The following is a 27,216-nucleotide window of genomic DNA, read 5'->3' as shown; positions in this document are numbered from 1 at the left end:
AAAGGCCCACTGTACTTGAAGGGTTACTGCCCTTGGCTATTAGGGAGAGATGCTGAAAATAAAGAGGTGCTGCCCTGTCATCTTCTGTCATAAGTCGAGAGATAAGGTTTCCTGTGTGTTTAATGCCTAGATTGTTCAGGTGCAAGATTAGCTCTTGCTCAGTGGCAGGCAGCCAAAGAAAGAAAAAATCATCACTGCTGAACTAACTGACAGACTGTATAAACTACTACAGTATTTGAGTGTCTGCAATCCCAAAGGTGACAGCTGGTTTTCCTTCTCTTTGGGTGGGTTATTGTGATCTTTGTGACCTGCCTTGAGGCAGGAACGTCATTCAGTAGAAAAAGAGGAGTGGGGAGTGGAAAAGGAAGGAAGGGTTCTTTCACAGTGGGTTCCGGGGTGAAAGGTAAACACCTTTTTCTGCTATTTGCAATACAAATCAGGCTAGTATTTGAATTGCCTTTCAGCAATTTTAGTTTTGTAGCAAAGGGTTAAAATTACATTTCATCTTCTGTGCAAAATGGAAGATAGTGTCTTCTGGATTTGTGGGTAGGTCACCACTGGCCTCCTATAGAAAAGTATATAAATTCCTGAACTGCATTATGCTAACCAGTTGTGCAGCAATTAAATGTCTGTTTCAGTCCAGAATGTTTTATGAAATAATTTCTAATGCTCTTTGTTCAAGGACTGAATCTTCTATTGATATCTCATTAGAACATCAGTCTTCAGGAGTGGGTTAAATTGAAGGGAATTAAGAAGCTTAGTTAGCTCTCTACAGCTCCTGAGGAGGATGGCTGTGCTATTGAAAGGGATTTAAAGATAAATTAATTTTTTCTTTTTTTTTCTACTTGCATTTTAATTACTGTAATGAAAAACGTCATGAATCCTAAAGGTTTTGATGCACTGTAAGTACTTCAAGAGAGTTTTACAGTTGGATCTGCTACCTGCTTTTATTTTAAAAGAGAAAATAGGATTGATTGGGATATATTTTTCCCTCTACAGTTGTATTTATTCTATAAATACTGAATTTCTAAGTGTTTACAATTGTATCGCCAGTATAGCCATTTAAGCTACATCTACAGTTCCTAAATAAGGAGGAAAGCCTAGAGAAATGAGATCAACTTTCTCAACTTTGAAACTATGTTCAAGCTCTAGACTGACATTAAGGAATTATCTGACAGATTCAGGGCGCTGTGTGAAATATGTCTCCATGAGGCTTTTAGATAACCATATTGTCAGATACTATCTATTATGCCAGCTAATATACAACTTAATCAAAAAGTATGTCACAGTATAAACACTCTACATATGTTAAATACTGTCAGATCATCTTGCATTTTGGAATAGGTCTGCCAGATTTCAGGTTCATCGCAGGATCATTCAGGGAAAGGAGAATCTTTTTTTTTTTTTTTTTTTTTGGCGATGTTGTCAAACTTCCTTTGTAATGCTAGAACTTAATTTGCTAAATTTCTGTTATTGTACTTTATGGATTGGCTCAAGCAAGCTTGTGGGTTTTTTTTTTTTTTATTAAAAAAAAAAAATGATATTTTTGGAACAGGGAGTGGAAAAGGAAGAAAGGGTTCTTCTCTCACAGTGGGTTCTGGGGTAGAAGGTAAACACCTCTTTCTGCTATTTGTAATACAAATCAGGCTAGTATTTGAATTGCCTTTCAGCAATTTTAGTTTTGTAGCAAAGGGTTAAAATTACATTTCATCTTCTGTGCAAAATGGAAGATAGTGTCTTCTGGATTTGTGGGTGGGTCACCACTGGCATATACTGGCATCTAAAAACAACATTATGTTAACTTGCACTTATCAGAAGACTCCACAGTACTTATTAATTTAAAAATGATAACAACGTTCAGTAGAGCTAATGATGTTGTCACTCCACTGAATTTAAGAGTTGAGAATATATAATGACAGCTGTGTTTACATTGTAACTGTATACTCAGCTCCCTCTTCTCACTGGCATCAGTTACTTGCTCCGTGCTCCAGTTAGTTGTCTTTATGAACAAACAGGAACAGAAAGGAGAATTAATTTTTCTTGATCAGCAGTTTCTATATTCTTAACCATTTCATTCTCATCATCAGGGGTGTGAGGTTGATGGGTGTTCAACTTGTCTTCTTATGTAAAACTTCTTTGTAGTGGGTTTTTGCCATTGTGCGGGGAGGAAGCTGTTGTTGGTGCAAGATAAGTAAGGCAGTTGTGTTGATTTTGGGGGGAGGGGTTTAGGGGCTGGGAATAAAGAAACTTCGTTTGTGATTTTATCTTTGTTTGATGACCCTCAGTTCTCAGCAAGTGCATGTAATTGGTGTCTAGTTGCCTTTTCCCTGCGTTTAGAATTTTAGACCTTTGTGAGTATTGTTTGTGACTCACTTTCACATTGGGTGGTCCTATTCTACTCAATCTGTGAAAGTACAAGTTGTTCAACAGCTTGATCATCTGATATGCCTTTGCTTGATTTTTTTTTTTTTTTTTTTTTTTCTTTTTTAGTTTATTTTTCCCCATTTTCAGTCTACTCCACTGAAGTGAGGGCACAAGAACTAAATGCAATTGTCAGGGTTTAGGGAAGCCAGAGATTTATGTAATGACATAATTGTTTTCCATATTTTTTTTTCTTTAGAAAAGTTCTCAGTACTTGATTTCTTTGCTTGGCTACCAACAAATTCTGAACTGCTAGCATCACCTCTCAGATTTGCTCACATTTGAGTTCTTGCTCATGAATGATGTTTGCTCCATCAATTTACACTGAGGCTAGGGGTGGTTGCCCCTGGTGTGCCTATGAGTGTGTCTAAGTTGTGTAATTACATTGTTTAACTGCCCTCTTCAGCTTGTAAGGCTGCTTTGCAATTCTTCTGTCTGTCATTGTTTCTACTTTGAATCCTCTTGTGGAACTAATGTTATTACTTACTGTGTGCTGTCTTCTCCAGACTGTGTTGCTGAGCATACTCATAAACCAGATTGTGGTAAAAGTCCCTGAGATACTACTGCTGACATTCCTTTTTCTGCAAGAGCTGATGGTTTTCCCTTGCCCTGTTTCCTATTTTTTGACAATTATTTATCTGCTTAAGGCATGGTGCCAGAGGCAATTGAAAGGTAGGTTAGAATTCACTAAAACATTGCCTGTGTGAGCTCTACTTCAAATCTGACTAGGTTTTAAAAATAAGTTTTTTTCCTGAAGTCATTTATTGTAAAAGAAGGCATAGTGATGAAATTTCTTTTAACTTTTTTCCCTCTGTATTTGGTGCAGCATATGATGGGTTCTTTTTTTTTTTTTTTTTTTTAATGAACAAATGGAAGTAGCACTGGTTTCTCTTAGAAACATGTTCCCAGTATGCTTAAATATAAGTGGAATGGAAAAAGGATTATAGCTTTATTTTATAAAATTCTGTCGAGGATTACCTTAGTTGTTAGCAAACCCAGTATTACCGAATATATTTTCAGTGTGTTGAGAAAACTGTTCAGAAAATTAATCAGTTTGGTAGATTGCTTTGAAGTTTTTATAATGATAATAGTGTTTTGTGGCTAGTGATAAATTGAATAGCATTTCAGAAGCCTGCAAACTCTAATTGGGGATTGACTGAGTTGCTTTCACCTTTTCTTTATGTTCTTCAGAAGCACGAACAAATTAGCACAGATGATTAAATTACAAATTAAAGTTCTTTGAGAGCTGTTTGGTGGGTTATCTGTCAGGGTTGCTTATCTGGAAGTACGTTGTACTGCTTAAGTGATTGGAAGACCTAGCTAGCCTTTTAGGTTGTGTGGTCACAACAGAAAACAGATATATTTGTGTTTGGTGCTTTTCTTTTGTTGTTGGTGTGGTGATGGTGGTGTTCCCTCTGCCTTCCCTCACCCAGCATGGATTTTTTCTTTTTTTTTTTTTTTTTTTTTTTTATCCTGGAGATTTTTGATGTTTGTGTAAACAGTCAGTCAAAGTAACTTACTTGTAAGGTGACCAGTCAGGGTATTGACAAGAACAGACACAATAGAAAACTGCATTAGGAGGCAAGCCATTGGGATTTGTAGTAAATATATTACAGAACACAAGTGAATTGCCGATACTGCTTGTTTAGCAGTTTGCAAGGGCAATGGTAGTATGGATTTTTGAATTAGAAGGGAAGGACTGTTCTTTCTCTGTGCTGGAACATCTACTTGATGGCTGAGGATAAAATTGATTTAGAGAACAAAATGCTGCCATCTCTGTTTTTGCCATTTTAGAGGCTTCTTGTTTTTGCTTACTAATCCATACAGAAGATAGCTTTCAGTTTTGGAGAAGGGAGCAAAAATATGTATGCTAGTTTGACTGATTGAATAATGTTTTCTTAGAATTAATACACAGTCGGGTCAAGAAAAGCAAAAGACATCTAAAAGCAGATAGTTTTAATTATCTGTGGCAATTTGCTTATTTATGAAGTTGTTTTAAATATGCCAAACCCCCTGAGTTGCTGTGCTCTTTACTTCCTTATATAGCGATCTCAACCTCTTCAAGTGCAGAAGTTTGAATTAAATCTCAGGGAGGACAGAGAAAACCCACATTTTCTTGGGAAAAATAACAAATAAGATTGTTCTTTTGTGGTTTTGCCCTAACAGTCTCTATTTACAACAGAATGTGCTTTTGTTTTGTTTCTTACTGAAATGTTTATCGCTGTTTTTTCTTTATACAAGTCTTGAGTCTGGGTATAAGGTCATCCTGAATTTCTGCCTTGTAAATGGCTGTAAGGTTGCCAGCCATTACTTTGCAGATACCTAGCTGTCTCAAATAAGGGACATAAATTGCAAAGTAAGCGAAGAAAAAAAGGTCTTTTTTAGCAAGACCTATGGGAAGCCTTTAAACTTTTCCATTACACTGTCAGGTGCCAGTTCCAGGGAGGCCTTGGCACCTCCCTCTGACCTAGCAGAATTAGTTGTAGCAGTGCCATTTCTGACAGGGTGCTTGTCTGATCTGCTGCTGAAGATTAGCAATAGCAGCCACTCTCAGACTGTCTGGGTAACAGTGCTTTTCTGTGACTGAAGTGCTTTTTCAGTTGCACCCCCTTTGTTTTTCCTTTTTTTTTTTTTTTTTTTTTTTTTCAGTTTTAGTCTTTTTTTTTTTTTTTTTTTTTCCCTGTGCATTTTTGTCCCCGTGGATAGGAGAAGGCAATTGTTTGTTTTCTTTCCAGAAGCCTCTTTGTGCACTACTGCATCCTAATGTTCATTCTTTGAGTGGTTTTGCCCAGACGGAGAGCAGTGCCCAAAATACGCACTCCAGGGGCAGAATCACTGTGCTGAGTAGCACAGAGTTGCTTAGCTTACTATTGACTGTAGTGGCAGCCTTTTACTAGAGGCGTACTGCAAAACAACTTCTGATTTGCTGTGACAGAGAGGTTGATTGCTTTTCTGGCCCCTTGAATCCTTACTTTTTGCTGCTATCTAGGTATGCTGTGGTTCTTTATGCCAGTTTGACCCAATCCTTTTTATTTTTCCTAGTCACTTTTTTTTTTTTCTTTCACTGCAAAGTGAGTTCTGAAGCTCTCCTAGCATGTTACGCATTTCTTTGCAACTCTCTGTAAATTAAGGATTAGGGCAGGTAAGGATATTTTTATGCTCATTAGTGCAAATGTTAAAAAATACCAGTCCTGTCATCCATGCAGAAAGAACTTCTTAAGTCTTGATACTTGGTTTAATCATCAAGCAGTTTTGCACATTCTTGTGAAGTTGTAGTAGAACTGTGCTGTTTCCATTGTTCCTAAGAATGCTACACTACTAGTGTAAAATTCTCAGTGAAGAAGGTAGAGTACCTGTGTCACTTAGCCATAGAGGACTTACCTTGTTGGAATTTACGTGGTTCAGATATTACTTACTGTTGTAAAATCAATAGAAGTTACAGTTTGTCTTTGCTTTACCTAATTGAGAGGATTTTAATGTCTCGAACTTGAACAGTTCAATAAAGCCGGTCTATCTTTGCTCTTTCACAATCTTTGCTGTTTTCTTTGTCAAGTATTGTCCTTTTATATGTAGTTTTCTTTCTGCCTGACACTTGCAGGTTTTGCAAGGTTTTCACTAGCCCAAGCTTCACTAGTGTGCTCCTGTTACACTTCAGTTGCCATGGTTAACTTGATCAGAGCATTCAAGTAAAGTGAGTTCTTTGCAACTCAAACAGTAAAGGAATTGTTGACCTTAGGTAGCTAGTAATTTATATTAATTATGTGGTTGAAGACTTTTGTTTTATAGTTAAAGGTGGGTGCAAAAAAAAGTTTAAAAAAAAAAAAAAAGGTTTCTAGCAGCATTGGTGTCTCTTTACTATCTCTTTCCTTCTGTAAGTGAATGAATGAACCTTTTTTGTTCTCTTCTTAGTATGTCACGTGGCTGAGCACCAGCTTTGTTTTTTGCATAACTTAGTAGTGGCACATAATTTTGTAACTATGTGCTAGTGCTGTATATATTTATACTACCTCACCTGGCATAGTTTTTACTTCTTGCACGCTTTCTTGTTTGCACCACGTTAGTTAGAAACTGGTGATATAGATTCTTGGCAGAGTTCATCCTTACCCTTCTTCCTCTGTCCGTTCCTGTTCCATTCTCAGATGTGTTAACTTTCACACATGTCCTGAATACTATTTCATAAAAAATTCATCAGCTTTCCAAATGCTTTTTATCTTTCAATAACAGATCCTGTAAAGATGAACTTAACCAGTTGACATCTGATTTCAGAAGTCTTGAGAGCCTTATTACTCTGCTTTGTACCAATAACTATAAACTGTATTGTGATTGTCAATCTCAAATTACTTCCTGTCTGTTCAGTTTAAATCAGCTCTTGTCTACAAGATGTAATGTAGAGACATGTTCACTAGCTCTCTGTATCCTGTGGCAGAAGAATATAAACAAAACGTAATAAAATAAGGAAGACATTTATTGACATATCTCCAAGATTTTGCTGAAAGACTTCCAAATTTCACTTTCTGCACACAGTAAAAGTAGCTATTATTCCTTCCAAATTCTGTGGCAGCTAATTCTGCTAACAGCTAACAAAATTTGTCGGTCCTCCTGACTTGTTACTGATTAGTGACTCACTTGATAGCATCTGAAGCATTGATATGAGCACACCTCTAAGGCCTTAAGTTCTTTCAGTGACTTGAGGTGTTTGAATCTCAGGTGTGAATATAGTAAATATTGTAAAACTGTTAAATTAATGTGAAATGTACAAGTGCGTGTGATGTGTTTGATTAAACTTGCTTAATTTGGTAGTTATTCCTGAAGTTCCAGTGAATGCAGTGTATTGTATTTAATTTTTTCCTCCATATTTCCATCCCTTCTCTTGATATGTTGTACTGCTTATTTTGTCAGTTTTCATGCTCTTTGTTCTACTCCAGATCAGATTCTAATGCTGTTATAGTCTTGATGGTTGATAAGGACTGAATCTCAACTGAGAGTTTTGATAATGTCTTGAGTACTTTAAGTATTTTGTCCTTGATTTGAGGTACATTACGCTCTTACATCTTCAAAGCTACATAGCTCTAGGTACTTCCACAGTTACGTAATATCTCTGACATTCTATGGCCATCCTAATAAAGTGGCTCTCTGTGGGTGCTTTACGAATGTGTTTAAAAACTTGGTTGTAGGTTATGGGATTGAGAGCAAAACAGGAAGGATTTTTGGAGTGTATCCTAAATCAAATGAAAAATGAAGGGTATGGGATTCCTTTCTATCAGATCTAGCAGTTACAGCTATTCTGTTTTTATGGTCCCTTTCTTTTACACTTCTTTTTGTCTCTTCCTTTTTCTTAGATAGAGCTGTGTTGCTCAGCTGTTCTTGTGTTAGCTAGGTTCTTAATGCCCCAGTAGTAATTAATCAAAACATGTTTGATAATTACGAAGAACGTGTGGGATGGGAGGAGCTCATCTGGCTTGTTGTTTCCCTCTGCTTTCAGTTAGGCTCTTCCTGTGCTTCCCTGTGAACAGCTGCTACTTGGTCAATGCTTCTTGTTAGTTTACTTAACTTGCTGATCTGCTAAGCTGGTCCTTTTCCTTTTTCCTGTAGAAATGTTTTCTGCTCAACTAGTGAGCTGAGATGTTGGACGATTCTGAACATCTCCAGGAGTGCTTTTGGAATAAGGTGATCAGTGCGTGCCTCTGGAAATAAAGGTGGTGAGACTTTCTCTTTTGGATCAGTCAGCTTCTGACTTGCTCTGCCGACTCATGAAATCTGAGTAAATGGGAATGGTGTGTACCCCAAAACAACTGGAAAGTAAAGCAAAGCTCCGTGTTGGCTTCAGAGATTTAAACAGTTCTGTGTATTAAGGTTGGCTTAGGCATGGAAACAAAGCTGTGGAATTAAGATTTGAATGAATGCAAAATGAACTGAAGTTGGATTGAAGGAGAAATGTTATAATAGCCCATTTTAGCCAAGTTTATGAAAAGTCTTAACATAGTGAAGATGTGTGAAAGGGTCACTGGAATGTCCTGACAACAGCTTTGTTGTTGCCAGTTGACTTAGGTTCAACAGAATTTACAGCTGCAAGTGGCATGGGCAGTTGTTTACAGTGGTTCAGTGAGAGCTGCACAACTGCTCTATTATAATAGAAAGGATTTAAATTAGACATCTGAAATATATCCAGTCACTTTACAGTTGAATGAAGTTCAAATCTATAGTAGATGTTCGCTAAGTGTAGCTGTTGGCTTGTGTCTCAGATCCACCGTATGTTTAACATGACCTTTCTGTAACATAAAGTAACACCTGAAGAGGCTTCAGATAAATGTAGCTTAGGTAATAAATGCACATTTGGAAACTGTCATTCTGCAACTTCGTCATTTTGAGTTTTTGTTCTGTTAATATTTCTGTTTCTTCTTTCTTTCTGCACTCCCACTTGCAATATGTTGATGCTTTGTTTTTTTCATAGCTAAAGATTTTTCATGCTAGTCTTCTTGGTGGGGCAGAAGGAAAACTGTATTTGTTAATGATATGTCATGTTAAACTGACAGCTTATCCCTCAGATGCAGAGTTTGTTCTTGTTTCTGAAGTGAATGCTATCCATTGCTGCTTGTCAGTATGGATTTCAACTATCTGTGGAGAATAAACCTTCCCTCCTCCTCCCATTGGTGTGAACGTTAGTAATGACAGTGTTTATAATTTAAAATACAGTTTGAAGGCCAACTTCCACAGTTTGTCGCGTGGTGGTTAATATGGCTGTAAAGGGGAGATGAATGTGGCTACTTCTCCCAGTCTGTTACTCAGGAGACGAGTAAATTTGATTGGCTGCTGCAGTTCTAGCAAAATCATTTGATTTGAGAGGAATAGAAAGATAAGATATCCAATTACCCAAATGATTTGCGGGGTTAGCCAACGTTGTCATGGAGATGTGAGTTGGAACAAATTAAATTTTAAGCAATAAAATAATCTTAAAGCACGCCTGGGAACAAGAAAATTTGGCAGTGGCACTTACCTGAATTGAATCTTAGCTTGACACACTGTTGCTTGACATTGATATACTATGGGGGCCTAAACTTCTACATGGTATATTGCCTTTTTTCTTCCTTCTTGCAACTATTGCCAAAACAGATTGTGGTGTATTAGTTTTAAATAAAAGGGCATTAATTTCTCAGTGCTTAATGTGGATTCAGTAACTCATAAACAGCAAAGTTCATAGAATGCTAGCCTTAATCATTTGAGACTTTTGAATATTTAAATATTGAGATTTAATCATACATCCAACATCCTCCCCATCCCCAAATTGTTAGCAACGCATTCTTGAAATTGCATAAGCTTTACCATGGCAAAATTAGAAGTTATGCTCTGTGAAACATTGGTTGTGAGTTTTTTTTTATGTGCTCTATGAATAGGTGTGATTTTTGTTGTCTCTGAAGATCTGAATCACATTAAGAATAAAGGCTGCAACACTTCAGTGCAGGTTATTCTAGTGTTTCTGCAAGAAGAATGAAAATAAAAATGGGTACTAACAGTTTAAGACTAAATTGTATATTTGCAGTTTCTTATCCAAGGTCTTCGTAGAGATAGTTTTCAGTTAGTTTCTGGTTTGCAGCAGGGATTAAAAATGGTCAAGCATGTCCCATAAAGAGGGCTTTTATCTACATGCCTGTTAGACATATGGGGATGAAAATTGGTCTGAGGTCAAGTCAGTTGCATTATCACAGCCTTTGATTTTTCTCCTCATCCCTACTACATATCATCTCAAATAATTCAGTAATGACCAAAAATGCAACATTAACCTTTACTACCTGTTGGAATGCTGTGTTAGATGCTGTAAATATCAAGAAATCCATTTCCTTCTTCCAGAAGTAGTTCAGTGTTGTGCTTGGCTTCCTATGTTTTGAAAGTGTAATTGGAGGCATAGTACTTCAGAATTAACTTGTAAAGCCTTTATGAATATTTGACTGTATATTCTTTTCTCTGCATTGAAGGCAGGTTGACTTAATTGAATGGATTAGGACTTGCTTTTTCATTATCACAGTAACCTTGGGTTTTCATGTTGCTTTTCTTGAATTTCCTTTTCTGAAGCTTTCTCAACATTTCTCCTAAGCTGTCTTCCTCCAAATTTGATGACAAATGTTTTTGATTTTTTTTTTTTTTTTTTGAAAATTGGTTTGAAATAATTGAAGTAGGAAAAAATGTGATGAAAGTGCAGAACTTGAACAGAATTTCTTGAACTTAAGAAATGGTGATAGAGTACTTCAAACACCAATCTAACTTTTGGTTACAGAAAATGCAATCTGAAAGAGAAAAAATGAGCTTCTGTGGACTATTCTGACTTAGCATTGTTTGGTAATGGTAGACCTGGACAGCTTTGTGCAGTCTCAAAACTAATAAAGCAACAATTGTCATAATACAGCTGATTGTCACAATAATGTCTTCTAAGGTTTAATTTCTGCTTTAGTTTACTCTAGTTGCTATAGCTAGTCCTTGCTGTGACAAATATGGGAGGCGCTGACTGGAGCAAAACCACAGCTGTTGTTGGAAACTCTGAATCTCATCAATGATAAACTAATTTTCCAGAGGTGGAAGTTGCATTTTTTTCAGTTAGAAATGAGAGTGCTGACTCTTACTGGCTAGGGCTTCTTTTATGAATGATGAAATGTGTTATGTGTAGTGAGAAATCTGAGTAGAAATAGGGTTCTTGCTTCTTCCCATACCAGTGCAAAAATCTGTATTTGCTTAAGAAAATTGTGTTAAGTATGAGATATTACATGGTGCTTTGTGATGTACAGGGTGTCAAAACATTAAATGATCTGAAGTAGACTGCTGTAGAGGAAAACACTTTGATACTTAAGTGAATATTATATTTAGTTACTAGCCTGGCTGCTTGGTTCTATGTCATTATGTTAGGAATTCATTTTAGCAAGTGACACATCTAAGTATGGACACTTGAGTTTGGCAGTGTAGGGTCAACAAATGTTTTGACCTTAATGAGTCCTTAATGATATGGAATGAAGGCAAAAAATTGGACGAGTAAAGCCAAAAATAAGGCTCAACCTAATTTACAAAATGGAGCTGATTTCCTTCATGTTAATTTTTAATGATACTTTAGAAGGGAGGGTGGCATTTCAGTCAGAGGTCTGACAAGCTTGTCATTTGCAAATAAATCAAAAGACAATCATTGCTACAGCAAGAACCACTCAATGATGTAGTTTGGTCATTCTTTGATAGGTCTCACACTCGAGCCCTCTATTAAAAGTGAATGTGTTCAAGAGGTACTGCATTAAGGACACAAACAATTAAGGGCTCTTCAGTTGCTTTGCTAAGAGCTGCTGTCGAGCTAGGAGGGCTTTCATGAGAGATTCAGGTTTCTGCAGTCTGCTTTACCAAAGAGCTGAAGAACATATGCAATTAGACATATTTGTCTCTGCTCCATGCGACTTTCTGCAGAATTTTCTTTGTTTACTCATTCCTCGGTCTGTTCTATGTGACTCAAGATCAGCAATTAGATAATAGGCATGTTATACTGTGAAACCTCTGAAAGAAAGTAACTGATAAGTATTTTTAAACTGTTAAGTGTATGAGCCCTAATTTAGAAAACTATAGCTTGCCTTAGTGTCACCAATTACTTATGTTCTCTCCTGACTGACTCATTCAAAGAAGTTTTTTGGGAGTGTGTATCTATCTATATATGTATAAAAATACACCTATTCAAATTTATTTGGTCTTGGATGCTGAAAGTTCATTTTTAACAACCTGATTTGTATTTAAATGTATGGAATTTTCTTTTTCTCAATGCTGAAAAAAACCTCTTGCAGTTCTTGATAATGAAGATTAAGTGAATTGTGCTGTAATACCTAGTTAAGTAACTCATTATAGAACAAAGATATTTTAAAAACATCAGTAAGTACTTTTTACTAGTTATTTGATTTTTTTTTTTTCTTTTTAAAGAAAGAAGTTATAGAGATCTGCTAGTAAATAAATAATTTTAAGTACTTTATTTAATTGTGTGTGGGAAAGAGTGCCAGTATGCAGACTGCCTTTTAAAAACAAGCAGATTTTAGTTATGAGGTGCAGAATAGAGAATTTTAGTTTTCTTCCAGAGTGAATGCCTATTACCTGGCTCTTGTAGCAGTAGCAGCACATCTTTAAACAAGCACTTGTTTATGATTTGTATGCCTAAATTTACCCACAACTGTGGATGAATAGGAGATGCTTTTATATGTGATGTTGCCTTGCTTCAGAAGGTGTTAGGAAGAAATTTTTCCCTTCAGATGGTGTGTGAGGCACTGGAACTGGTTGCCCAGAGAAGCTGTGGATGCCTCATCCCTGAAAGCATTCAAGGCTGGTCTTGTTGGGTTTGTGGTTAATCTGATCTAGTGGTTGGCAACCTTGCCCAAGGCAGGAGCTTGGAGCTAGATGATCTCTGATGTTCCTTCCAACACAAGCCGTTCTGTGGTTCAGAAAGGTACTTTATTTCAGTGCCACTTTTCAGTTAGTTATTTGTAGTACTGACACAATCAATTTAAAACAAGATTAACTGAGGAAAGGCTGCACCTCTTTCTGGGTTCAACACTAATTTTTCAATAAGCAGACAATCTCTGATGAATATTACAATGCAGAACAGAGGCAAGTGTGTCTCATCCTTTCTGTGTCTTGTGCATAATTCAGATGAATTATATGCCTTTTTTCTCTTCCAGGCTTTTTTGATCCTTTTTGATAGGATTATTAGAGAAAAGAAATAATTTCAAAAGTATAACTGTTGTTTCTTGGGACTGGTAACTAGCACGTGATGTTATGTGCTGTTGTGTTAGTGTGTAGTTCTGTATTTACACCGTCACAGTGAAGCTCAGATGCTTGGGAACTTGTGAGAAAATCCAATAATGTATGACTTGCGTGCTTTCTAGACTGTTATCAAAATAGACTTTTCACAGCGACAATAAGGTTACTTTTCAAAATTATGAAATAGAGAGACTCTTTTGTGTGGGTCATGCAGTCTAAAACAAATTTTTAGGATAAACCAAATTGCTTCTGTAATTTTTATTTTCACACTTAAAACCTGCTGCAATTCACTTTAGCTTCTGAAAACAAAGCTAATCCTGTTGGTCTAGGGCTAGCTTATTGGAAATGAACCACCTCTCAAACAGTAAGGCTGTTAAGTGGCAGTCTTTTCATTGCTTACTATCTGTGTTCTTTAAGCCTTTTAATAGCAAATTGTCACAGTCATCATACATGTCTTTTTTTTCTTTAAGAGAACTTAGGTACCAACAGATCTGTTGATAGCTTGGACATGCCGATAACTCCTTTATATTATTTTTGGTGGTAGTTATCTGTTACCAGTGAATGGAATGATTCATAGTTTATGCTCATAGACCAAACAAAACAGAAATGGACCAAAGCTGCTTGTTGTTTAGTTCTGTGTAAGAAGATGGATATTTCTGTTAGAGACCTATTTGCATTGTTGTGGGGGACAGAAGGGGTTGCTGGAAAGTGGCTGTTTGTTCATTGCCCATGCATGAGGAAGCCACTTTACCTAGAAAGAAATGATCTCTGAAGTGTTCAGGAGATCCACGGGGCATGTGGACCTGCCAATAACTGACGTAGGTCAAGTGGAATACTTCAACTTACATCAGAGAGAGGAGTTTTAGAAGTCTGATGGGAAAAGAGGTGTTAAAGCTTGTCTGTTGCACTTAGACCTCAAGTTACATGTTTCTTGAGACACAGAAGCACTGTGGGGCTTTTGTTTTCTAATTACTGATTGTCTGATGTGTAAGCATCAGCACATCTCAGTGTTTTTTGTAAGAAATCTGGGGTGATGGGAAGGCTTGGGGCAAAGGCTCAGCAGATAAGTTAGCAATGTTTTCATCTGACTCGCTTGAGTTTCTCTTTGTTCAGGTTTTGGCATGTAATTTGGCCGACAATTCTCAGCAGTGATTTTCTGTTTATATCCTAAAACACAACAGAAAAGTAAGGAAAACTGTATATATCTTAGTGATAGTAACTAGTTAGAGTGGTTCTGTGCTGCTCTTAGCACAGGGCTGTTCCTACATCGGTTTATTGTTCTCCTGCTACTTGTGGTTTCACTGATTTATTGTTACTGACTACCTTTTTCTTTTCCCCCCGATGTCCTTACTTTAATTCTGTCTTAGTAAGTATGTTTTAGAAGCCTTTGTCTTTCTTACCCACTCTTCATTGGTTCTCTTCTAGTGTTTTGTATTCCTGTAGTTTTCTTTCTGTCAGCAAAACTAAGATTGCCTTGTAATTGGCAGAAAAAAATTGATCATGAAAGAAACATTCTTCTTGCATGCCTGTCACCTCCATGTTAGGCTGTTTGGTAATTTGAGTAACAATAAATCTTAGTTTTAAAAGGCCTTATTGTGGACTTAATGTTTTTCAAAAATGCTGTACTTGTTAATTAGCTACGTACAAGGATCAGATTTGTGCCTAAATGTGTATACAGATTAGGTGCTTTAGACAGAGCAGATGTCCCAGAGTAGTTAACTATATCTCTGTCTTCATTTAGGCTTAAATATTAACTATTAGTATTTGTACTGGCATGAAGACATGGATTGCTATGTTTTTTACTCCACAGTGTTAACCTAATACGATCCTGTATGGTACCTGATATGTGGGAACTAGCAGAAAACACGATTTTAATCAAAATGCTTATTTTTCCTCCATAGACAGAAATCGCCAAGAGATTGAATACAATTTGTGCACAAGTCATCCCATTTTTGTCTCAGGAAGTAAGTAAAACTGTTCAGCTGTTAAAGTGCAATTATGTTGCTTTTCTGTTTGCAAATTAGCTAGTTTTAAGATGTTAATTTTATCACAATGCACAAGTGCAAGGAACATCTGTTATAGCTGAAGTGTGCAAACCCCCTGCTAATTTGGTTTAACAGATCTGAGTTCAAACTACTGACAATGGCTCAGCCTTTTTCATTCCCAGAGGAGAGGGGAAGTATGTGTGTTTTGTTTTTTTTTTTTTTAAATAATAATAATAAAAAAAATCAACAACAATGCAACAAAATGCTTTCATTTCTGATTCTGGTGATTACTTATTTGATATTCAGTTGTCAAATGTTCATCCAGTGAAAATACGTACGCTCATTGTCTACATCATTTGTATCAAAATCTAGTGTAAAAACTGAGTAGTTAAATGCAAAATGCTTTTTAAGGTTACATACCTGCATCTGTTCTGAATGACTGTGATTGTAGCATATTGTAGTCAACTGCTGCTGCTATGTGTTGAAGGGTGTTATTTTGGGTATGCCTTTTTAAACTCTACAGTTTACAGAGTATTTGCAGTTCATATTAGGATTCAGTGAAGCATTTATTCTTCACGTTTAAGATTTCTGTAGGTTTTGCTGTGTTGACACAGTATATAAATGTTGAAATTACTTCTAGTATGAAGATGACGTTATTGTCCTGCTAACCCTATTAAACATCAATTTTTTGAAAAATGAATAATCAATTTTGAAGGTGGCACTGGGGGAGAGATGAATTGGCTACATTCAGGGCTGTCATTTGCTTTTGATGGAAAGGATGAGAAATGGAGTACTGTTCCCTTTTTATCTGCATAAGATGTATCTTGCAAATAGCTTCAGCTTCTCCAAAGAAACTGCTTGTTCAGATATTTTTGTTCCTGGTTTTATTTGGTGCACAAATTCCTCCTTATACCCTTTCTTCTTTTAATAGCATCAGCAGCAAGTGGCTCAAGCTGTAGAACGTGCCAAACAAGTGACCATGGCTGAACTGAATGCCATCATCGGGGTACGTGGCCTTCCAGGTCTACCTCCTACAGTGTGTATAACTTGCTTTCATATATTATTTCTTTACTGTTTTTAAAATAAGCCTAATGTTTTGACATCTAACACTGTTTTGATGCTCAGTGTTGCACAAGTATGTTTGATTTTCTTGCACAGATTTTAGTAGGGATAAAGTTAATATTTTGCTTAGATTGCTGTGTGGAACAACTTCTGCTGCAAGAAATGCAGTGATTAGGACAGTTGCTTGTTTATTTGTAAGAGTTGTATGTCAGTTGAGGTAGTTACCTTTGCCTCATTCATTTAGTCCTTACAGCCTGTACAACTATTCATTCATCTTTCTTTTGCCTTCTTGCGAGTCTTTCATAAATTTTAAATTAGCAAGCTACTGAAAAGAAACTTCACTTGCTTTTGAAGTAGTATTAATTGACTGACGCAGGGCTCTAAAAGCCTTTCACCAAGTTTGTGCTTCTAAATATTCTGAAATAAGTTAATGCTACTTGCCTGTGACTGATTGTCAATCACAAGTCATTTGTTTTGCATTAATGAACTTTCTGAACCATACATTCCTTCCACTGCATGAGTTCATTTCCCCCCCACTAAGTCTAGAATATTTCTCATGTTTTCTGTCCTTCCAGACTAAGTGAAAGAAGTAGCGGAAACAAGAAGCCGTCCTTTCTGATTTTATTCATATGTGTGCGCCTTGAGCAGATTCAAATTACTCATTTATCAATTTATGTTAATTGCTTGTGAGAAGATGCCCTGCTGGTCTTTATGGTTCCCTCAGACACTTTGTAATGATAATTAGACATGCTGCTGTATGGATTAACAGTGCCATAGTCCAGTGACGTCTACAGACAATGGAACCAGTTAATCCATCTGTGCTTAAAATTACATCCCAACTGGAGATGGAAAAAAAAATAAGAGCAAGGGAGGATTAAAAGAATGAGCCTCAGCTTGAAAACTCTCCTTTCATCAGTTTCTCAATTGCAGATCTGCAGTCGGTTTGTCTGTGGTAAGCTATTGGCAGTCAATTAGGTGAAATAAACTGGGAGGGTGACCTTCATTTCCTCTTAATAGCTTTTCCTCCCTGAAATGGGGAGCTTCAGTGGATTTTCAGCTTAAATTTTATTCAAGCTGCTTTATTACACTTGACGGATTAGCTTTGCATAAACATACCCCTACCTTTCAAATCTGAGCTGTTTTTTTCACCTTCATATAAAATTTGACTGTTACTTAGTTGGTTTGCTGATCACATTCTAAAAACCGTCGCAATTACATCTGTATTTGTCACAATGTCCTCTGTTATTTGCTTGTGTAATGAATTACTTTATTTTAAAGATCAAATCAGGTATTCATAGAGCACATGTACATCTGTGGTATTTGATTAGCAAAGATTAGAGAACTGTACTTTCTTGCATTTTTTTTGAAATGAGTTCTTTACAATGAAAATTGAATTGAAAGCTCTTTTTAATGAGCTACTTTTAAAGAATATTATATGCAGTAAATGGAAGTGTGCATTAAAAGCATATTTAAAAACAATTCTACTGAGCTTAAGGTAGTGCTGCCTAGCCAAACCAAATCTTATATCTTGATGATGTCATTCACCTCTTCTTAAGTCTGCATGAAATAGTGTTTTTAAAGCAATAGTGATCTTCAAGTACCATACACAATTAATAGGAGTAGAAGCCCCAGCTTTTTCACTTTTAAATAGACTGGGATTCATCAGAGTAAACACTTCACTGTGTCTTCTGAAAGACTTCTAGGTGATGCCATATCAGCCCAAAACTGAGTAAGGAAATGATCACATTGGGTACGGTGTCTTTGGCTGTGTCTATGTATGCCTATGTATTTTACTAAAATTAGTTGTGTGTCACAATGATCTTTCATAGGCTTATGTGGTCAGTAATTATCTTGTGCTGCAGAATAAGTTTCATGCTTTTGACATATGCTTGATTTTGTTTGAAAGGGGCTGTGTGCATCCTGAAAAATCCAAATAGCATAAAATTGGGTTGACAATTCAGTGGACCTTTGGTCTCCCTCACTGAGCACGCAGTGTGTCAAGCCCTCTCCCCAGAGGGGAGGAGACATCAGAGGCCTGTCTATTTCTACACAAGGCAGCTGCGCTGGAAGTAAGCATGGCCTGGTCTGATAGCAGCTGTCAGTATTGTTTAGGGACCTGACTTAGTGTAAAGAACAATGGAAGGGCCATGCTGTTAAAGTGCAATGTCTTTCAAGATGAGAAAAGAAATAGTAATTTAACGGTTTAGACGTCTATTATGAGCATGAAAGATCATGGAACTTCTTTTAGAATGCAAATAGGCTGTAGCATTCTGTAACAGAAGAAGATTGCGTGCCCTCTAGGATTATACTACTGAGGATAGTTGTGTATAGTCAATTTTTAGAATAGAAAGAGTGCTGAACTTCTGTAGCTGCTGTCCACTTGGATAATTTCTCCTGACTAGATAAAATTTGCATTTTTGTTGGTGTTTAACTTTTTTCCTTCTTCATTTATGTCTTAAAAGGTCACTGTTTTCTGGTACGAAGCAATTCAAGAGTTTCCCAGTTAGCTTGCCTAAATTAGAGCAAAAAACAGTTCTTGTTGCTGCTGTGCTCTGAATTCTAGAAGATAGCAAAGTCTTTAATTAGTGGGAATGTTTTCTTAATTTTTTTTTTTCAAACCATCTTTATTTTATAAATGCCTTTCTAGTTGAAAAAAATAGAATCCTATTAGTGGACAAACTAGGTTAGGGACTGTTTTCCTCATGGACTGGTCAGATTCCTTTTGGAGAATTTGCAAAGTCAGAAGTCACATTTTTGAGTCAGTGTATGGATATAGGATGTATGGATTTTTGAGTCAGTGTATGGATATATGTTAAGGATATATCTAAATAAAAAATAGAAACAAAATATTGACACATTAGAAAAAGAGTAATACAGTTGATCTTGATTAGCTTACGAGTGCTAAACCTCTGGGTTTTTGTGGGAATTATATTTTGGTCTAAATGGTTATATCTTTGGCCTTATGCTTTTCCTGCATGTGCTTGAAGGCTTAACTTTCCAGCTAGCTGTATAGTAGTATAACTTAAAAAAAAAAAAAAAAGACCCACAAACAAAAACAACAAAAAACCTTGTTTGTTTGTTTGTAAATCATGCTGTTTAATATTTGTTGTATTTAAAGTTGAAAAAAGTAGCAGGTTTACTAGGTAGTAGAATAACAAGGCGGGGGGGAAGGGGGAAGAAAAACAGTAGCACAACAGCACAACACAAAACCACTTTAGATTCAAGGTACACCTGTAACTGCTGTAGTTGCAAGAAGGGTTAAGGAAGAATACAGATCATAATATGGAGGAGTTTATAGGTAATCGTGGTTTAACTCAAAGGGATTTTTTTCACAGATATCCTGGAAAGGTTCATACTGGGAAGGGTAAAAGATGGTTATAATTGATCTGTCTACCTAGATGTAAACAATGCAAATGTTTTAGATTTTTCTGCTTTAAAATTAACTGGAACAATTTCAAAGTAGAATATTATGCAAATATCTGAAATGAGAAATATAAGCAAGAAGCTGGAATATTTTTTTATCATTGCATTTTAGATGCACTGTCTTTTAAGTTTTGAGGTGGGTTGCTAATGGTTCTGTGAAATGAATACCTTCTGGACTGACAGTGCTCTTGAGACTGATTGAGTTATAGGTCTCTTAGAGGTCCCTCCACTGTTGCATGTGGTGATTGGCTAAAGGATTAGCAAGATGCAGGATTATTTTTTCCCCTCTTGGCTGTGGTTGCCAGCTATCTCTGGGATTGTAGTGTGTGAAGCTTAAGAGGATGAGGTTAACCTCTTGAGGGTTTATTCTTATGAGTGTGTAGTTAATCCTTAGAAAGCCTATAAATAACTAGGCTGTATGTTTCATTATAAAATAGAAATACAGACTAGAGCAGAAATGAATGCAGAACTTAGTGCAAGGGAAGAACTAAGCAGCTGTAGCATTACTTTAGATCCTCCTCAGCCATGATTTGCATTATGCCTCAAGGGGAGGGGAAACTGTCTAGTTGCTTTAAATTAAATAAAATGAGATCTTGAGGTTGTATACTGAATGATAGAGGGCTGTAAGTTCGACTACTTTGGAGTTGGAGAGAGAAATGAGTGAATGAAGCCTACAGATCTAAAAAGAACTAAGGATGTAGTTCTTAGGAGAAGGAGAAGCAAATGCTATTGTAATAGGTGAAGTCAGAGGGGAAAAGTTCTGTTCTGGGGAGACTTTGAAGCAAAATAAAACCGAGTGATTGACAGAGGCAAAGGCAGTATGAGCAGGAAACTGTACACATATATTCTGTCTTCAAGAATCTCAGCACTTAAGTATTAAACACCAACTCACTAAGAAGAAAGATGCTGACAGTAGAGGTAGGGATCTTGAGGAGGACTGACTGGAGAAGAAGGGAACACTTGATTTTGCTCTTGAATGAGGGATTAGCATGGATGGTTAGGATAACCTTAGGAACTACTGAAAATGTGGCAAAGTTATGGCTCATTATAGCAATTTGCTGTATGTCATCAGAATGCTAAAGAGTTTTCAGGATTCTTTATATCTGGTAACTCCATTGATTACTAACTCTTCAGTTATCAGAGCTGCTGTCTTCTGTAATGTTTAATTTACTGGGAATGTTCCGTACTTTTATTAAAGGTGCTAGTTAACCGTAGCTTTTAAATCAAAAAACATTTAGTAACACTGAGACAGCAAAAGCAAGGATTAGCAGTAGTAGTGCTTTGAAATGTTTTCTGAGGTGACTGATAGCGGATGTAGGGAATTTCCAGGAAGCTTGTGCATGGGTTGGAAAAGTGAAATGAACATGAATGTGGTAGCCTTATGACTAAGAAACTTTTCTTTGGTGTCTCTGAAACATGTTTGTAGTTGCTAGTATCTGGGACAAACAGGTGATATGTCACTTAAAGAACTATACTGAACTTTGGATTTTAACTTCCAAAAGTAAATTTCTGTTTAGATTACTATTTTTGTCCTCAGCAAGATTTAAATTTCTGAAGAATAAAAGAGCAAGGAAGAAAAAGAAATGCTTTGTTATACTCATGTCTCAGTAATAAAAACTCACAGTGAGTAGTACTAAAGTCATTTTCAAATTGGTGTGTGCTTGAATTGGTTGTTTTTTGCCATTGTAATAGCAGGAGCATGCAAATGTATTTGGATGGCAGTGGCATGCTACTGGTAATTAAAAATGCAAATACATAGATTTGGGGTTAGAAAGTGAGTAATAGTGGGAACTATTACTATAGTGGGTTGCCCCCAGGAAAAAAAAAAAAAAAAATGTTGGCAGTTTCTTTAAGCCAGAAGCAGTGTGTTGACAGCTTCATTCAAGAGTCTTAAGGTTTGCATGTGAGTCTTCATAACAAGAAATATGTACTTGTCTGATTTAAAAAGAAGAAAAGCCTGTCTTAATGCTGACAGCAGTGAGAAGAAAATAACTTGTTTCAGGAAAACAGCCGATGTCTTATCTGGATCAAAAGGTAGAGATTTAAGGTTATTTTCTGTGGTTTTTTTTTTTTTTAAATGCTATTTTGAATTTGTTGCTTTCCTTCAGAATTGACAGGTCAAAGACATTTGAAGACATGTCTTCCTCCACAGAGACTTTTCTTTCTTATACTCTTCCTCTGTTCTTCTAGCCCATGCTACCCTGTGGCATCAGCCCTCTAGTAGATCTCTCTGAAAGTAGTGCCTCCTGTTTATTTCCATGGAAATTACAACAGATGTAAAGAGCACAGTAACAGTATTTGACAGAGCAAATTCTCAGCTACAAAAAACAGTTTTTCAACATAGCCATCACCATTACACATTATTGGCAAAAATGCAGAGCTAAGAGCCTGCATGCTGTGCTTGTAGAAGTGTGCATGGCCATGTGGAGCATAGCTTGTCTTTCATGTCACTGTTGCCACTGCTGAAATGTACCACTCATCACCTTACTATGTTCACATCCACTGCTCAGTCTCCACAAATGTTCAGCAAGTATCGCTGAATGTCAGTGGGTGCCATTTTTTTTTTTCTCCACGGAGGGATTCAGTGACATACCTTTGCTTTGTACACACTTTCTTACCTGATGCCACTTTGTTAGACTGCCCCTCTGCTGCCATCTCTTGTATAACAACAAAATGTAATGGAATATTGGTGGGAATGCTCAGCCTCTACTGCCATGCAACCAACATTCACCTATCACATAATGGACCAACATAATAAAATAAGAGGCATTATTTTCAGAACAGTCCTTGTAAAAACTTCTGATTCATCCATTGATGTGTTCTTTTTTCTCTAGTACTAACTTCACTTTTGCAATTTTGACCTAATGGTGAAACGTGTCATTGTTAGTGCAGGGGTCTTTAGAACTTGATCTTCTGTGGCTCATCTCTAGCTTTTGTTATAAAACTCTTAAGATAGGATCTGTTATTATTCCAGACTCTTCTTAATAAACATTTTCAGAAGAATTGCTATCACTGGAAAAGCTTACATATAATAAATATACACAGGAACTTCTATAATTTTATAAGTACGTAATTGCATACACAAATATTTAAAATAATGTGTGTGTATGCCTGTACATATAAGGTTATGCTAGGTAGCAAAAGAGCTTCATTTTTCTGATCTTGCTATTTTGCTGGATAGAAGCATTAACAGTGCTTCTGTGGGTCTGTACTTGTTATGAGAGGAGTTCTGGGCTTGTTTACTTCCCTCCTCCATGAAAGCAGTATTGAGAACCTCTTCTGTTCTCGAAAGCCCTTGTATGGATGCAGCTGCACCAATGGAGTGCTAATGCACCCTGGAGAGAAGATGCTGCTGAACTGGAAGAATTCCATCTGCTGGCAGGATTCTGTGTCCTCACTGGAGAGCCCTCCCAGTGTGGAACAAGCTACAGCAGCTCCCAAGAATAGCTAGGCTACTAATGCAGGTTTGCTCTTGTGAAAGTGTTAGTCATTCTGGCAGGGCTATATACTTATTCCCTCTCAATGGGATGTTAAAAATTATGCAATTTATAATTATCACAGAATTTTTCTTAAATAGCTAATTGATATTTTACAAAAACAGCTGACTTTTCTCTGGGTGTGGTAACAAATCCATTTGGGTGGGTCCACCCACATCTGTCATTCTAAAAGTAATCTTTTTGAAGAGCCCTGAAGTGTAATATCTCTGCATCTTTTTAATTCCGGTGTTTGACTTGTTCTCTAAAATGCTAGAAGGAAGGGCAGAGAAGGCTAGCTGTTAAAAGTGAGACTGAAAAGCACAGCAAATATTAAAGTTGTTGATCAGCATAGAGCTAAGGAAAAGATAAAGTACCACTTCCTCCTTTTCAGTCTGTGTGTCTGATCTGTAACAGTGATGTGGGAACAAATTAATAGTTAACAAGCTGGCCTTCTAAATTTTTTTTTTGTTTTCTATTTGCATTATATTGCAGAGCACTGAAAAGCTGTTTGTCTGTTCTTATGGAGCTAACTACTGTTTTAGAAATGGGATCTTGTGATTTCACAGGAGTACTCTGTGTGTACTTGTAGATAGGCTGGTAATGACTACAATACTTGAATTGATAGCAAGCCAAGCCTTTCTTGTGATGAGATGTCATTTTCCTTATTTAAAAAAAACTGAATTCTTCATGAAATACAGAACGTATTATAAGACATTTACTGGAATACACATTTCATACCTGTTAATGGTCTTTAGGAACTCTCAAAAAGTCTTTCAGTTATTTTAGTGGACAACTGAATTTAGAGTTTTGCTACTTAAGTTCAGGTTTCAAGGTAACTACTCTGGCTGCTATTGAGAATTGCTTTCCCAGTTCCATTTTTCCAATTCTTTAGAGATAAGCTATATACATGCATGGTTTGTTTGCCCCAAGTGAGGATCTGTCTTCTCGTGGGTGTTTTAATTTTTCCATGGAATAGTTTTTCTTCTGAAATACACTGCTAATCAACAGATATGTATTATTGCTTCAGAGAAGTTGGTATGACAGCTTTTTGACTGCAAGTACTTTTTTTCTTCCTTTTGATAAAAAAATAACTTTTAACCTTACAGAGGAAGCATATGGGGAGTTATGCTTGTTAACTTTCTTTACATTAGGGAGATTAAAGGATGTATTTTGATCTCTACACAAAAGGAAGAAGAAACAGGCTCTAGAGTTGACCATGTTCAGTATTTCATGGCAAAACTGTGCAGTACAAATCTGTAGAACAAGTATATTTTACAGTGGTGTAGGTATGCATTGGTGTAAAATTGTAGTTAGAGCACCGGTGCATGAAACATGTTTGGTTTGTTTTTCTTCCTGAATCATTTGAAATCAATCTTGCTTTTCCTATTTAAAATTTCCCAAGAACAAAGAGAAGAAGAGAGATGATTTTTCAAGGAGGATCCCATAGCAGAGAGATGAAAAGGAATCCTGAAAAGGAAGGATATAACACCAAAGAAAGAGGGAGTCTGGTCATAGGGTGGACAAGGATTTAAGAAAGGAAAACAGAAATAACACAAAATCGTATACTTAATATTTTTTTACAGTACTTGAGTGCTTTTTACATGCTATTTTGTATCTGCTTTTCTCTGGGTTTTATATATAGATAAAGGTGGCAGAAAGTCTGACTTTATTAGTGTGCTTGAAGTTTCTCTATCAGCAGAGCAGTGAAATATAACTTCTCAGCCTTACTTCAGTTATCTTAGATGAAGTTAATTTGTGTGTGTGGGGGGGGGGAATTGTGGAGAGTGTTGGGGGGGAGCAACCTTTATGCCAGTATATCTTGCATTTTTTGTTCTGTGTGAGGCAATTTGTACAGCCTGTACTGTTTCAAAAAACTTGGTAAGATGTACAGTTGAGATTTATTAGTATCCTTTGAGGTATCTGAAAAAGTGGAACTAAGAACTGTGAAAATTTTCTGAGACTATTCTGTTCAGAAGTCTGACAGTTTAAAACAAATTCCTGTAATAAAAATAGCAACAAAGAAAGAAACTTGATTACTCATCTTCTTTTGTACTTTTTGATATTTGCTTTCTGACATCTATCCTCTACTCAGTAAAATGTTTGATTTTTAGAATGGAGTTGAAGATGAGTGGTAATACTCAGACATTATCTAGGCATTTTCTGTAGTAAGCATGAAAAAGAAAAAAGATTTCTTTTCCCATGAAACAGTCTGGTTTTAAAATAGTTATGTCACTGTCACACAAATTTTGTCTGAAATGTTTTTGCATATGTTTTGCCAATCTGTCCTTCTGTGGACTTAAGTCTCTGTAACAAAGTGACATTTCATGTTATATATAGATGGAAAAGGCTTGCTGAAGATGCTTTCTTTGTGTGAGGAAACCTTTTCTTCCCTTACCCTAGTCAGTGTGACTTGTTTACATAATGGATAGTTTTCAGATAGTTGTACAAACTTACGAAGATTCCATTCTTGGCTCAGAGGCCAGAGATGCTGTAGCAGGCATTTTCAAGTTTGTTTGATAGCTTCCTATCTGTCAAAATTAAGTCAGAACTTTTAGAAGAGGAATTGGACATCTTGGTGAGATCCTCCTGAGCCTTTTCTCTAGGATAGTCATCTTTGTAATCTTCATGACCTTTCATTGGACTTTTGCAGTAGATCCAGACTCCTTTTGCATTGCGAAGGGAGCCCAGAACTGGATACAGCACTACAATTTTGTCATTACCAGTCCTGAGAAGAAGGCAAGTGTTACTTCCCTGGACCTGCTGATTATACTTTGCCTAGTACAGACAGGGTTATCATTAACCTTCTCCATATCAAGAGCACGCTGATGGATATGTTCAGTGTAGTGTCTACCAGAACCCCTGAGACTTTTTCTGCAGAGCTGCTTTTAAGCTGCGTGGTTTCCAGTATGTACGTGTGTTTGTGGCAGTTCCTCAGTCCTGCCAGATGCAGGACTTTTTATTTCCTCTTGTTGATCTTCAGATTGGATATTAGGTAAAAAATTCTTCTCAGATTGATAAGACTTCGAAAGAGGCTACCTGGAGATGTGTTGGGGTCCACTGTCCCTGGAGATTTTCAAGAGAAGTGTAGGTGTTCCACTGAGGAACATGGATTTTAGAGGGCATGGTGGTGTTGGCTAAGCAGCTGATCTTAGGTAGTCCTAGTGGTCTTTTCAACTTTAATGACACCAAGAACTTAAAGAAACTGTTAACACATCTTGTAATCAGTTTGTCTAATAGTTGATAATATTAAGGAAAATGAAGCATCTGAAAGCAGAGAAGTGGAAACACACCATTACTGAAGTAAAGTTAGAAAATAGAACAATAAGTAAGCAATCCATGCTGAACGGTCTTGTCTGAATATGATTATGTATTAGTCTCCTCATTTTTGTAGGGAAGAATGTGGGTGTATTCTTAAAGGAAAGTTTTGTCATCATTCAAAATGTTCACACCTATTCGCTCTTCTAAAGCAACTAATATAAATGCAAGTAATGAATTGATGGGTTAGGCTGTCAAATGAGAGTACTCTTATAGGTTAGGCTGTTGTTAATGTGAATGATGTGGTGTTTTCTGTTTTCTGGTTGGTTTGTTTTTTTTTCAAAGTGAGGTAGTATACTGGATCTGACAGGAGCATAATCTTATGTTGTTTCCATTTTTTGAAAGGTTACAATTACAGCACTGTTCCTAGGAATTTTTTTTTTTTTAACGTGAGAGAAAAGATTGTTGTGTTGTCAGCTGGCTGTAGCTGGCTGTTTGTGTTTTAGCACTGGCACTCGTGTTCTTTGGCCGTAAACATCTGATACTGATTCTCACCTCCTTCTGCCTGATCACGCAAATGAAAAACTTGAAGATATTCCTTTGGGAAGGGAGAGAATATGGAAATGCAAATGAACGCAGTAACTTTTTTTAAAAAAAGTTTTTCTTATGTATCTGTCTCCTTGCTTGATTTCAACAAAGTTATGTTAATTGTGCTCTACAGAAATTGACGTGAATTAGCTCCCCCTGCATTTTGGATCTCTGAATCACTCTTGCGCTCAACAGGTGTCTGGGGGGGTGGGAGGGGATCTGTTGATAGTATTTGCAGAACG

General features: G+C 36.7%; 1 protein-coding gene across 6 annotated transcripts in view; it reads left to right on the top strand.

The window, feature by feature from the left end:
- Positions 1 to 27,216, top strand: part of TLE1 (TLE family member 1, transcriptional corepressor) — a 70,576-nt gene that overhangs the window by 5,604 nt on the left and 37,756 nt on the right. For 3 of the 6 annotated variants that reach the window (XM_048930929.1, XM_048930927.1, XM_048930932.1), the window contains 2 exons: positions 15,087 to 15,149; positions 16,102 to 16,206. In XM_048930929.1, the coding sequence (XP_048786886.1) occupies positions 15,087 to 15,149; positions 16,102 to 16,206 (168 nt within the window). Of the gene's footprint in view, positions 1 to 8,098; positions 8,118 to 15,086; positions 15,150 to 16,101; positions 16,207 to 27,216 lie in introns of those variants that run through there. The other 3 variants (XM_048930931.1, XM_048930930.1, XM_048930933.1) reach the window with 2 other exon arrangements.

Source organism: Lagopus muta, chromosome Z (assembly GCF_023343835.1).
Source record: "Lagopus muta isolate bLagMut1 chromosome Z, bLagMut1 primary, whole genome shotgun sequence".
In the NCBI taxonomy this organism is placed as follows: Eukaryota; Metazoa; Chordata; class Aves; order Galliformes; family Phasianidae; genus Lagopus; species Lagopus muta.
Note: the sequence above shows the minus strand (reverse complement) of the source record. Positions and strands in the feature narration are given on the sequence as shown.